Raw genomic sequence first — 13632 nt, 5'->3', positions numbered from 1 at the left:
TCTCGTGAACCAAAACTCACCACCAAAAGATGCGGCTCGAAGTAGGCTGGGTTGAAGTACAATTTCCTGCGCATCGTACCGTTCACGATGGACTTCATGCTTTCGAGTTTTTCTTCGTTGTTCAGTTCTTCGACAATGGATACATTTTCCTCGGGCAGACACTCCGTATCCTGGCCACCAGAACTCAGCGGATCCTGCTGCTGTTGCTGTTGCTGCAGATGGTGGTGGTGGTGGTGATGGAGCATCAGTGCCGACTGCTGGGACAGCTGTTGCGACTGCTGCTGCTGCTGCTGCTGCGCCTGAAGGCGAAATTCGCCATCCATTTCGGTACGCCCTGAGTAGTTTTTTGGCTGATGTTTGCCGGTTTGCATCTGCCGGAAGGAAGTTTCTGGTGAGTACACGACTGCACTCGTAGAGCTTAAAGTGTGTCCTACCTGTTTCTCAACGTCGGTCGTCAGATCATCCTCAAACTCCGACACCGAATTGGAATTGTCACTGATGAAGCCCGAATTGTCGCTCAGGTTGGGGAAGTGTTTCAGCAGCGGGTTGCTCTTGACGATGCCCATCTCTTCCGCGTGCAGCCCCACGTTGTTACCCAAGCCCCGGTGGCCTCCAACAGTCGGTCCACCGACCTGCCGTTGACTGCCCCCCAGCGCGTTGCGTCCGATGAAGCTGGCCCGTGCCTGACCCCCGAATGGGCTGACGGCCGCCCCCATGCCGACGCCGAACGTCACCTGGTCGTTCTGCTGGTACGTGGAGTAGTCGTTCTTCATGGCGCTCGCGTCATCGTCCGAGCCGGCCCTATTCTTCCGTTTCTTCATGTGGATGTAGAGAAAAACCGACGCAATGTAGATCAGGCCGAGGCAGAGGCTGCATACTGCGATCACGATGTACTCTTTCGTGGAGAGACCCGATTGCTGTTCGACGTGCGTCTCGGAGGAAAATGATACCTCTGTTACATCTGTAAAGAATAAGAGATTTTATAAAATTGCGTTGCGCATTATGCTGGTCCGGAGATTGCTAACATAAAGGCCAATTTATCGGGTTCATATCCTTTTAATCTAATAAGGAACTAGTTTTAGTTTAACAGTAATTTATTTGCACAGTGGCAAAGCATTGGAAATTAATGTTTAATCGATTAAACTACACAAAGTGTGGGAAACCTAATTTTTCTCATCCGTTCAAATAATGACATTTAATTTTGTTAAGGAAAGTATATTTTTGCTTGTGCTCTATTTCCACTTATTCAAGAGGATACTTTCATATGCTACTCAACTAAATTAACGTATTGCATCACAAAATAAAACAGTTGCTTTGGATATGAGAGAGTTTTTTTGTTGAAATAGTTTGAAGAGAGATTTTCAATACAATGCACTATAATGATAAAGGTCAACAATGCGCGTATTGATTAGCGCTTCATGCCACCTTATGTCAGCATCGTTATTTCAAGTCAACCATGAAATAATACAGCTCATTCGCATCAGAATTACGTGCGTCTCATTAACGGCTAATCAAGGAAAACTCATGCGCCGGAATGCGGTACGGGGAAAAAAAAGAAAGACTATCAGAAAAACCCTTTCCCAAAAATTCGAAAGCTATAACTTGGTGCTCGTTAATCACTTCCAACAACACCCACACCGGCCCAGCATTGGTTGCGCGCTTCTAATCAGGCCAGGGAGTGGTTTTCCCCCCGTAAGATCCGAGAGGCGGATTGATATTTCAATTGATATTCCTCCGCCCGCGAGAGGTGATTTTCCATTCCATGTTTTTCTCCATCGCGGACGGGTTTTCGGGCGTTTCGGGGCGAGGTCATTATGGATGCTTCACCTACTCCGCTGTCGTGTGACCGACCAGACACCGAGCAGTGTGAGATAAGACGCCCCCGGGCCCCCTTTATTCTTCACCAACCATTTCGCACCGGCTTTAGCATCGAGGTTGGAAAATCAGAGAGCTTTCCACCGTGTGCCGAAAACGCGTTGCATCATCTTATCACACGCATTTCCGTGGGGTTGGGCGAGTTTTAACCGCACAAGGTACCCGATAAGACACCGGCATGGTCGTTATCGCGCCAGCGGGCTCGGGGTGGTCAATGAAAAAAGAGAAAGTATCCCGGGCCACGGTTGGGTAATATTCATAATTGTGTGATAATACTAAACCTGCTGTCTGGTCGGGCGGTGTTGCATTTTCGTCCGGTTCGGGGTTGGCGCGACAAACACCTTTCGCCTTTTTCCACCGGCCAATGAAAAATGACACCTTCTCCGCTGGGTGGTTCCCCGTTTCAGCCCATTTCCCGCAGACGCTGGGAAGAATAGCGACCCTTTTCCACGTAAGCGTGTTGCACGATTGCGTGTTTCAGTTGTTAGACGTGTTTCATCATTCCCGAACCTTTCCGAGCCGAAACATGCTGTCTCCGGTGTCTTCGGCGGGTCACATACCACATCTGCCGGCCAGTAAACACTTGCCATTTCTCAACCTAGGACAGGTCGAGCATTTTGCGGGTGAAAGAAAAATCGACACTCGAAAAGAAACAAAACCAGTGCACTTTACGACCGCGTGATTTACGATCGCAAATCGTGGTTCGTTCACGTCTTCCTTAGGGGATGATGAATTTTCTTTTTAGATGTTTAAATATTTAGATCTCAAAAGGATCTGTAGTATAACTTACTTACAACTTCTATTACCAAGAATGGTGTCCATGTAACTTTTATTCTGAAATTCTGTCTTTTAAAATGCTTTAGTGGGACGTCACATATCAATTTAATGTATTGTTTGTACTGATATATTGAAGAAAACCGTAAAATGTTTTATTTTTAACATTTTGCTCAGTTGCCCACCCCTGGAACTTGGATTAGATTCGGGCTGCGGAATGAAGTGGCGGTCCAACACCTGCTTCAAGCCGGTCGAGAGTCGAACGAAAAGTGGAAGGAAAACCACACTCACACAATTAGCATAATCGGTGATTTAAGGTGGCCCCATATGACGTGTTTTTCCAACCACTGATGCCGGAGCGCCAGAACACCTGACTGTTGGTATGAATTATGACACTTGCAGGTTGTTGTTTTGTTCACCCGCTGGGAAAGCGGAAATAGGAGTGGAAAACGATCATCCTCCCTGTGTTGTGACATCGGAGATCGGTTCGGTTCCGTTTTGCCCGCCGCTCTTTGTTACCTTTTTTTTTTTCTTTTCACACGTCCACGATGTTTGTTTTGCCGCGGCGAGCGGTCTCGAAAGTGAAATGCCCTGTGCCCGTCTTTGTGGTATTGTGTTCTCCGGCGGCAACGTAAATATGCTCGCCGCCGGCCTTCTCCAATTGCGCGTGAAATATGTAGCATGTTGGTGAGTTTAAAGTGACCGTTTCGGTGTGTTTTTGTTTGGACTCTTTGCTGTGCAGCTTAATGGTGGGAACGAAAGCAGAGTACATAGGAGATCCAGAGTCACCGTGCGGTGTTATTTTGTTGTGGTTTTCATGTTTCATTGCATTGTACACCGGTGCTTTCGCCACAAAAAAAAACCCATTGGAATATTCAAACCGATTCATCAACCTTTGGTCGCCGGGGTACGGAAGTGTTTGGGAAACGTTAAGTTTTAACAAAAATCATAAGCCAACAAGGGTGTAGAGACCACCCCGGTGTGTGGATCGGTTGCATCATGGCGCCTTTTAACTACACCGTGTTTTCCGCATTTTCCTCTCGTTTCCCTGGAGATTTTAATTATTGGACAACATCGCCTAAGTGGCCGTGGATAGAATGCAGATGTTCATCGTAAAACTTCAGCTGGTTGCTTCGTTCCGAACAGCGTTTACGACAGGGTTGACGATCTTTCGGAGCAACGTGACGAGGGGAAAAAAACCAGGCAGAAAAAAAGTCGCAATCGGAGCTAAAACTATAATAAAATAGCTTTACTGCCCACCGCAAATAAATTCGAGAATGCCGCCCGAAACTGTGGATCAGTGATCACCGTCGCCTCCGGGTGGGATTTCCATTGGCGAAAAACGAAAAAAAAACTTGCCAAACTTTACAGCGATACTGTATTAACAAAATGGGATCATTAGTGATCAATCGCTTGTTGCGGAATAGAACAACATGATGAAGGATAAGAGTAGAAATGTTTTGTTCTCCCCTTCTCTCGCTTTCCATTCGATTTCAAGAATCGATCCCCAAAGACTTCTTGATTTCCTCTCTTATTCTTGCCAGCCGAAAATTAGCATAATCCGATCGGTGTTTTCGTCGGCTTAGCATTAGTCGCCTGGTGGGTTTCGTTTTGTAATAATTAAATGTCGATCCGATCAATAAACAAATAAATTCACCCTGGGGTCGGGAGAACAAAACGGTTCGGGATGAGTCATAAAAGTTTCCCATTTTCTTTGTCGACTTGTGTCGAAGTGGTGCACGGAATTCCTCGTAACATTTGTACGACAACTTCTGTACTGGCTTCGATGGAAAAAAAGGGAAAAAATAAAACAAAGTAGAGAATCCGATGCACCAATTTGTACGATGCAATTCTACGATCGTTTTATGCTCGTGCATCCAAAATTGCAGCGGATTCGAGCCAGACGGGATGGTGTTATAACTCCAGCCCGTGGTTTGGTTACATAATCCACCATCCTAGGGCGCGTTGCGTACCGGAATTAATTTTTCCATAAGCTTCTGAAACCGGGATAGTGAAGCAAAGTCCCGCCTCGTTTCAGCTGGATCATCAATAATTAATTGCCGCGTTGGATCGTTCTGCCGTTAGCTTTTCAAGTCGTCGAGTTATTTATGAATGTCTCCATCCGTCTCGCACCTGCTACCCAAGGGAAGGGAGTTTTTCCGAGCGTGCTTGGGGTTGCTATACGCACCCGAAAACTGGCACATAATTGGCCGCGAGGTTTCGAGCTACTCTCCCCAGTTTATAGCACTTTCAACGCAACATTTCATTGTTGTGGTCGTAATAAAAAATGGTTCAATCGTGGGTCTTCCCTCCGGGATCTGGTTTTTTTATGTTTAATGTGTGTTTTTACTCCAGGTGTTGAAGGGGCCAGGAATTTGGTCCGATTGTTGAATCCAACCGGGAAACAGGGACGATTTAAACCAGTTCAGCATGAATAACTTTATGGCACACTTGTTGCCGGCCGCTAATGAGCGATCGTTCGAACCGATCGCGCGCCCGACGACATTACCGTAGAGGGGGATTTTCAAGATGGGATTATCCTTTCGAGCCCACGTAGCGGCACCATCAGCGGCACGCAATTGGCTTGTAAATGGTGCGTCGATTGTGCCGCTCGGCGAGCGAATCGATACGAGATTTATACGATCGGGACCGCATTCTACCCGCACTACCCAAGTAGGTGGTATTTTACACGATGGATTGCGAATAAAACACATGCCGGCACTTGGTTCAATTTGACCCGCGTTTATGGGCCGTTTTTACGAGGCGAAAAGGGTTCATCTTGGGATGAGTAATGGCAAAACGATACCATAAATTAATAGCACGGTTTATTGCAGAAGTTTACGGCTCACTAGTGACCCTGCTCGGAAATGTTCATCATTGCGGGGTGCACTCGTAACGACAGTGTAATTGGCGTCGCTCAATAAGTGGCCGTAAATGGTGAAAAGATACGTTATGCAAGTGTTCTAGGTTCATGTTCATTTCCCTATTTTTTTCAGCAGCGAAATTCCTCTTGCAAACGGTATACTTAAATGTACTTGTTTTTCAGGCATTTAGGAGCTAATCGCTACTTTAGTAGGGCTGATAGTTAACCACTGTTTATGTACGTCTTACTTGTCCATTTTTGATGCATACATTTACTAATATATAGTTAATTTAAGATTTCTTCTTCCAAAATTCTAAAACTTTAGATTTTAAAATAAAAGTTTCGTAGATTTACTTTACATAAACATGGTTTTGTTATATATATAACGGACTAGAGCCGTCGGTCGACTCGTGCCGTGAACAAAATGTTGCGCCATAACGCCCGGTCCTGTGCTGCAGATCTCCAACTCGAAACACCGATCCTCCGCAAGTCTGCCTCGACCTGGTCAAGCCATCGTACTCGCTGCGCCCCTCTCCTCCGCGTGCCTGTTGGGTCCTTTTCGATGACCTCCCTGGCTGGATAGCTAGCAGGCCTCCTCGCTATATGTCCCAGCCATCTTAGTCTCCCGATTTTCACCAGGACACCAATTGGGGGATCACCTAGCAGCTCGTACAGCTCATCATTCCACCGCCTTCTCCAAGCGCCGTCCGCGTCCCGCACCCCTCCGAAGATCGAACGTAGCACCTTGCGTTCAAAAACGCCAAGTGCGCGCAGATCGCCTTCCAGTAAGGTCCATGTCTCATGTCCGTAGAGCACAACGGGCCTTATTAGAGTCCGGTAGAGCGTCAATTTTGTTCGCCTGGAGACACGACCAGATCGCAGCCACTTACGTAGACTACAGAAGGTGCGATTTCCAGCGAGGATGCGCCTCCGAATTTCCAAGGATGTGTCCGAGTCACATGTGACTTGGGATCCAAGGTATACGAAGGAACCCACCTCCTCCAGAGTGTCGTTATCCAAGGTGATGCCGGGAAAGGTATCTGGGGTGTTATCCCTAGACCCTAATCCTTGCATGTATTTTGTCTTTGACGTGTTGATCTGGAGTCCAACTCGCTGAGCTTCTGACTTAAGTCCAGCATACGTTTCCGCAACTGTCCTCTTGTTGATCGCAACAATGTCAATGTCGTCCGCGTAGCCCAGGAGTTGAATTGAGCGCCAGAAGATGGTACCTCGCGTGTCGATGCCTACTCGCCTTATCACACCTTCTAAGGCCACGTTGAACAGGATACATGAAAGGCTATCCCCCTGCCTCAGCCCTCTCTGGGAAGCAAACTGAGCGGACGCGACACCACCGACCCTTACAGAACACATCACATTGCCCATAGTCGCCCTACACAGCCTGATCAGCTTGTTCGGAAACTGAAACTCCTTCATCAGCATTCACAGCTGTTGCCGGTCAATGCTGTCATAGGCCGCCTTGAAGTCAATGAAGACGTGATGCGTTCTGCAGTTGTACTCACGGCATTTTTGTAAAATCTGCCGGAGCGTAAACAGCTGGTCAGTTGTCGAGCGTCCATCCATTAAGCCGGCTTGATACTCCCCAACAAAGTTTTCGGCCAGGGGCAGCAACCGTTGGAGCAAAAGTTGAGAGAAGATCTTATAGGCGGCATTTGGTATGGTAATGCCACGGTAGTTCTCGCAGTCCAGCCTATCCCCTTTTTTGAAGACCGGTACAACGACACCGGTCATCCAGTCCTGGGGTAGTTCTTCCATCTCCCAAACGTTGCCGATCACCAAATGAAGCACTCGAGCTAGGCTCTCCCCTCCGTGCTGGAAGAGCTCACCAGAGAGCTGATCATCACCCGCAGCTCGGTTGCTTTTAAGCTTCCGCATCACTTGCACGACTTCGTACAAGGATGGAACCGGGTAATCATCATCGTGCCCAGGTGCCCCAAGAGGTACTTCCGCATCCATGCTCCTATTCAAGTTAACCCCATTTAGGTGCTCCTCGAAGTGCTGCCTCCACCTTTCAACCACCTCGCCAGAGCTGGTGAGCAATCCACCCTCCCTATCCCGGCACATGTCTATGGCAGGCTCACTAGACCTACGTTCCCGGTTAACAAGCTCATAGAGCTTTCGGGTGTCACCAGACCGGTGGAGCTGCTCAAGGTCCTCAGCAGTTCGATGCTCCTGCGCTCTCTTTTTCCTCCTGCAGACCGAAACCAGCCTATTCCTGGCAACCCTATACTGCTCCACGTTGGCTCTCGTTCCAGCTTGGAGCATTCTACCCCAGGCAAAGTTCTTCTGGTCAGCGAGCAGCTGACACTCCGCATCAAACCAGTCTGATGTTCGTGACCTCGTTCTAGCACCCAGACTGCTGGAAGCTGAACTTTCCACTGCAAGGCGAATTTTAGTCCATACCTCCTCCATTGGTGCAGTAGAGGCCTCATCCTCTGATGGAAGTGCCGCCTCGAGAGTCTGACCGTAGCGCACAGCCACTTCATTATCCTTTAGCAGGTCAATGTTGAAACGGTGCGCTCTAGCGACCCGGGGTTTGTAGATCATTGCTAGCTTTGATCGCATGCAGACACCGAGTAGATAGTGGTCAGAACTCACATTAGGCTGCCGATAGCTGCGAATGTTCGTGACGTCCGAGAAAAAGCGGCCGTCAATTAGCACGTGGTCGATTTGGTTGCAGGTACGTAGGTCCGGTGATCTCCAGGTAGCCTTGTGGATATCCTTGCGAGGAAAGAAGGTGCTGCGGACAACCATTCCGCGGGAGGCTGCAAAGTTGATGCATCGATGACCATTGTTGTTAGAGCAAGCATGCAGGCTGTGAGTCCCGATGGTTGCTTTAAAACACTCTTCTCTGCCAACTTGCGCGTTCATATCCCCAATAACAAGCTTGATGTCACGCCTCGAGCAGCTGTCGTACGCCTGCTCCATTAGCGCATAAAAGGCATCCTTCTCATCATCGGGCCTTCCTTCATGAGGGCAGTGTACGTTGATGAGCGCATAGTTGCGGAATCTCCCTTTAACTCGCAGCACACTCATACGCTCATTAATGGGTCTCCATCCAATAATGCGTTCCTGCATCCTACCCATCACTATAAAGCCAATACCGAGCTCGTTGGTACTGCCACCACTTTGGTAAATGGTGGCAGCACACTGTCGAGGCTTCCACACTCTACTTCCTCTCCAGCAAAGTTCCTGCAGCGCAACAATAGAAAAACCGAGAGGGTTTATGGCGTCATATAGAAGACGATCAGCTCCGTCGAAGTTGAGAGATCTGCAATTCCAAGTCCCAAGCTTCCAATCATTGTCCTTTATTCGTAGCGTGGGTCTGGATCCGTTATTCCGATACGTATTTTGCATTATTTGTTCATTCGTAGTATAAGTTAATTCGGCTGGCCTCCTTACTAGGGATGCGCAGCCTACACCTCGTGATGGGATTGCCACCTTGGGTATAGCTGACGAGGTTCCGCATTTCAGCTTCAGCCGCTCCACTGGAGATCAGACGCTGTTCCGAGCCGCTCCTATTGGAGAACAGACGCTCGTGGAGATTGGTGAGCCGCACCACTGGTGAACAGACGCTCACAAAGCGCCCACAGAGCGTACCCTGTAGACGCCCCCCTTTCCCTGTCAGCATACGACCCAAGTTCCCACCAGGGTTGGTTACCTGATCTTCACAAAGGTTACTCGCATCCCGGTTGGCACCACTAGGAGGTAGGGTAGGAGTTGTTTGGGGGGTGAATGGCCACTATCAAAGATCGATATATGGGGCCTCATGTTGCACCGGATCCCAAACCATTTACCAACCAATGGTTTTGTTACATAAATTGAATTCTAAGAACTTTTCTGAGTGCATTTAAAATGGAACTGTGTGTAGAAGGTTGAAAAGTATTAAATTTTAAAACCGAGGAAAATGTTGCTAGTATAAAACGATTCACGCTCAATTTATTGACGAATTTGTAAGCCAATTGTCGGTATCATGAGTACCTATTACATTTTACGACCAGTTCTCTGCCTTAATGCGCGAAATCAAAATGTGTAATGCGGTAATCAAGTTCTAAATTTGATCTCTTGCCACAACAATCTCGTGTGTAAAGAAAAAATATGGGCTACATTATTCTCGAACCTTCTCCTACAATCCCAACCTTCTGATTAGATGTAGAGCACCTAAAATGATTGCGTCATGCTCTAAAAGACAGGAAACGTTTTTAGTTGGAGTGCTATTCCATTTACAAGGGGTTTCGGAATTCGCTACCCAAATATGCCGTAGTAGCAAGTGTTAGATCCTGCCGCGGTAAGAACACGCCGAACGGAGCCACACCAATTGAGTAAGACGTCTCATAAAGTCACCAAATGGAGGACAATAAAGAAAACAAATCGCTGAACCTCACGCGTTCGGCGCTTCGACGACGGGGTTCGTCGCTTGTAAATCCCACCGTTGCGAGCACCTCAAGTCTCCGGCACGGGAAGGAAGCGAATAAATAAAAACGAACCAATAAAAAGGGCAGGAATGGAAAAATTGAGCCCTTTGCGGTCTCCAGCATCGAGGGGGCTCGTTTAGTCCGGCTCGATCGCCAGCTTTGTCGCGTTGGAATGGCGCTTTCGGTCGGCTTTATTGCCCCTCCCTCGTGGTAATTCTTTCGTGGCTTTTCCGCCTGGCGGCGGCGCGGTTGTGTACTTCTGTAAACGATAGACCATTTTTCGTTCCACCCGTGAGAGATGATCATTTCATGCAGGGTGTGTAGACCTTGTTTTTCCTCTTCTTCAAGAAAATGTAACCCGTCGTTCTACACAAACCGAAATGGTCGGAAAACGTTATTACTTCGGGTCGAGGAAAACGGGAAAGAGTTACCGGAGTGGAATGCATAATTTACGATAGCTTCTTCCAGCGGCGATCCCGTATGGAGCCCTTTCCCTTTATCCGTTTGGCGATATTGCGTTACCATTTTGTCAGCATCAAACACACTTTTCCGTGCGACAAATAATTTTTCCTTCGCACGGTCACCGTTGCACCACTTTCCCCGCTCGGAATGTTTAGACGATGTTTAGTGAAATAAATGACCCATTGTTGACCATTTCCGACCATGCCTACGGTAGGAGTGACCCGCTGAAAAGGGCTCATGTTTTAATTTAAAATCTTCCGTTCGATTTGGGTCGAGCGAGCTTCTTCGGAACGACCTTCTTCCGCCTACAACCTACGAATAGTTTTTAGATGCTAGCAGTTGCGAGGAAATAACTACGGCAGATGGTGCTCTAGAAAATGAAACTAAGTGAAATTCGGTCGTTGATCACGCGCACTTTAATTACGGTTGATTCATGATTTCTAAACGATTGTCGAAAATGTGCAACATTAGGAGCGAGTGCAAAAATCAGCTCTCTTGCGCCACACACACGTACGCCACCATCCGGTTAGGGCTCTAGCAGCTCTCTAGTGGGGCTTAGTTCTACCACAAATTCGGTCCGGCCGTAATTACGACCTTTCTCCCTTAATTGGGGCTTCGATTTTTTCGCTTTCATTTCGTTCGCCCACGATGGAGCGCGTTTTCGGACCGATCGGTGGCAAAGTGGCGCTTAGCTAAAGAAAAATAGCATAAGCGGAATGGGAAAAACAACATGTGTACCGATGGCGCAAGCTCCCAAAGGCACTGATGAGATGCTGATGGGCCTGCCCTTTAATGTGCCCCCTTCTGGGTGCAACTGAACTAAATATATATTCCTTTCCTTGCGCGAAGCGAATGTTTTTCTGCGCCATCCGAAATGCACACCGATTTGCATACAATGTTTGTGTATTGTGGACTTGTGGGTGCCTGTTTTTCTTCACGCCTCGAGTTGGTGCTTCTTCGGTGGTGAAGATGCTCGCCCGGCACATGCTTGAAGCTTCGGGCGTGCGAGCAGCTAGAGCAAATATATCAATTACACGTTCGAGTGCGTCCGCGGTGGCCAGCGAGGCGTCCGATGAACTTTTATGAATGATTATTATATGTTTTGCGGTGGGGTGGTATTTGCGCTTCCCGCGTCGTTCCGACCTATGGCAGGAAGTGATTATTTCTTCGTCGGTGGTGTTGGCAGAGAAGTAACACCGCGCTTCGTCAAACGACTCGACGATTCAATGGCGATGGTAGGCTGTAACTTTCGTTTTCATCACCACACTTTGGCATTGTGCGTGTGAAACAGTGGTTTACTTCTGAACATCAGCTGAATGCTGTGCAATTGCAGAAATCACAGAAACACCAAACGTGTGTATATTTTTATAGCAAGCAATCCTTAAAGTTTTCTTTAATTGATCGTGAATTGTAAGCAATTTTGTCATTTAACAAGTTTAATTATTTAATTGAAAAGTTTATTCACTACTCAAAGGGAGTGAAAATTATTCAAACGATATACAAATGATAATGCTTTTTTCAGATCATCATCACCAGCTTAGTTGAAAATCAATTAGATTTTGATTGTTACATTCGTTTTAGAGCATTGTTCGAGATGAATATTTTTCCAAAGAATGGATGAAATGGTGAAGAAATAACAATAATTGTTAAAATAATAAAAAAGGCCGATAAGCAAATTGTGTGCTCCTTTCACTGGCTCTGAATGATAAAAACACTTCGAAACAAAATGGGCTGCGGTTTTTTTTTATCACATGCTCAAATCAGCATCTACAAAGCTTTTTCGAAATCACAAAGTTAAGGCAAAAAGCAACAGTTATAGTTTATCAAAAACAGGTGGGCAAATCAAAATGGAGCACAAAAACAGGAAGACAATGATAAAAAAGTCCGCCTCGAGCGAAGTAACAAAAAAAATTTAAAAATGCAAATGAAAGCGGAACAAGACATTATCGCAAGCGCAAGCGCAAGGCTACTTACTGTTGACGTATTTAATGGGTGTTCCGACGACGCGGAAAGCGATGCACGGCGTGAAGATGTTTTGATTCATCGGCATCTGCATGTCATCTGGAAGGAAATGAATAAAGAGGAGGACGATTTAAATAAAACAGTGGTTAAATAAACGAACAAGTTGGAAAGATGGAACCCCGGATAGTGCAAATGCGTCCAAGAGCGAACACACGCTTCCCTTCTCGAGCTGCGCTTTTGTGTTGAATTTATGACTACAACGTCGTCGGTCGACATCGGTGTTTTATTAATTGTGCTTGTGGTTTTTGTTTTTCTTTGCACCGCATTGCGCGCCACGCCAATCATATCGATCCCGTGCACTTCTTTCCATTCTGTTTTCATCGTACTATTTCACTTTGAAAGGATACAAGTACATGGAAAAATAACGCTGTAATGAACAGATCAACTATCAACTTTTGCTTCTGGCCAAAGGGGACGGAATTAGCGTGAGGCGAAAAGGAAAATGCCCGCAGATCCGTTCAGAAGCGAAACACTTCCTTTTGACGGGGTTGGTCCGGTACGAGATTTTCGGTTGGCGATAGAGCGAATAAATAACCATTTTCTTCATCGTCGCAATAAATTTCCCTAATTTACGTGCAATCAAGTAAGTGGGTGGGTGGGATGGGTCGTGGTAATAATTGAAATAGTAATAATAAAAGAGAGGAAAGAAACGCACACCCACACGTACACGGAGCCAAGGTGAATCGGGTGCTCTCGTTGCACATTTCTAACGCACGAGCCCTCAGCAAGATCACGATTTGTTAAGCTGCACTGGCGAGTTCGATGCGGGGGGTTGGCACTGCACATCATAAATCATAGATCGCCACCGCAAACACTACCGTCCTGCCACAGGAGTCCTGCGTACTGCGGTGCATCCTGGCGTCCGCTCTTTTGTTTGCGAGGTGGAGGTGTACATCGCATGATGATGTAGATCTGTGGTGAGAAAAAAACAGGAGGCTCTTTTCGCCAAGATGCCACCACCGACGGGAAGAAGACGTACACGACCGATAATAAATAGAGCAAAATTAATATCTTCCTAACTAGGGGGAGTAATTTTGCTTTATTGCCCACTGCTCCACATACAGCATGTTCGCCTCCTACACACTCATACAAGCAAACGGAAACATCCAGGCGATGTTCCTGTGATTGTGAGCCCTCCGGGAAAGTTGGATGAAAAAACGATGAACATTATGCTATCGAAGGCTTCATAAAATCCCCCTACTA

At 47.0% G+C, this 13632-nt stretch overlaps 1 protein-coding gene across 1 annotated transcript in view; it reads right to left on the bottom strand.

Moving 5' to 3' along the window:
- Window positions 1-13632, bottom strand: part of LOC131264789 (uncharacterized) — a 46137-nt gene that overhangs the window by 4258 nt on the left and 28247 nt on the right. The window contains exons 6-8 of the mRNA XM_058267056.1: window positions 12382-12468; window positions 435-961; window positions 21-371 (exon numbers count right to left, since the gene is read on the bottom strand). Coding sequence (XP_058123039.1) covers window positions 21-371; window positions 435-961; window positions 12382-12468 — 965 coding nt within the window. The remainder of the gene's footprint in view (window positions 1-20; window positions 372-434; window positions 962-12381; window positions 12469-13632) is intronic.

This window comes from Anopheles coustani, chromosome 2, assembly GCF_943734705.1.
Source record: "Anopheles coustani chromosome 2, idAnoCousDA_361_x.2, whole genome shotgun sequence".
Classification (NCBI taxonomy): Eukaryota; Metazoa; Arthropoda; class Insecta; order Diptera; family Culicidae; genus Anopheles; species Anopheles coustani.
This window is presented reverse-complemented; position numbering and strand designations above follow the sequence as displayed.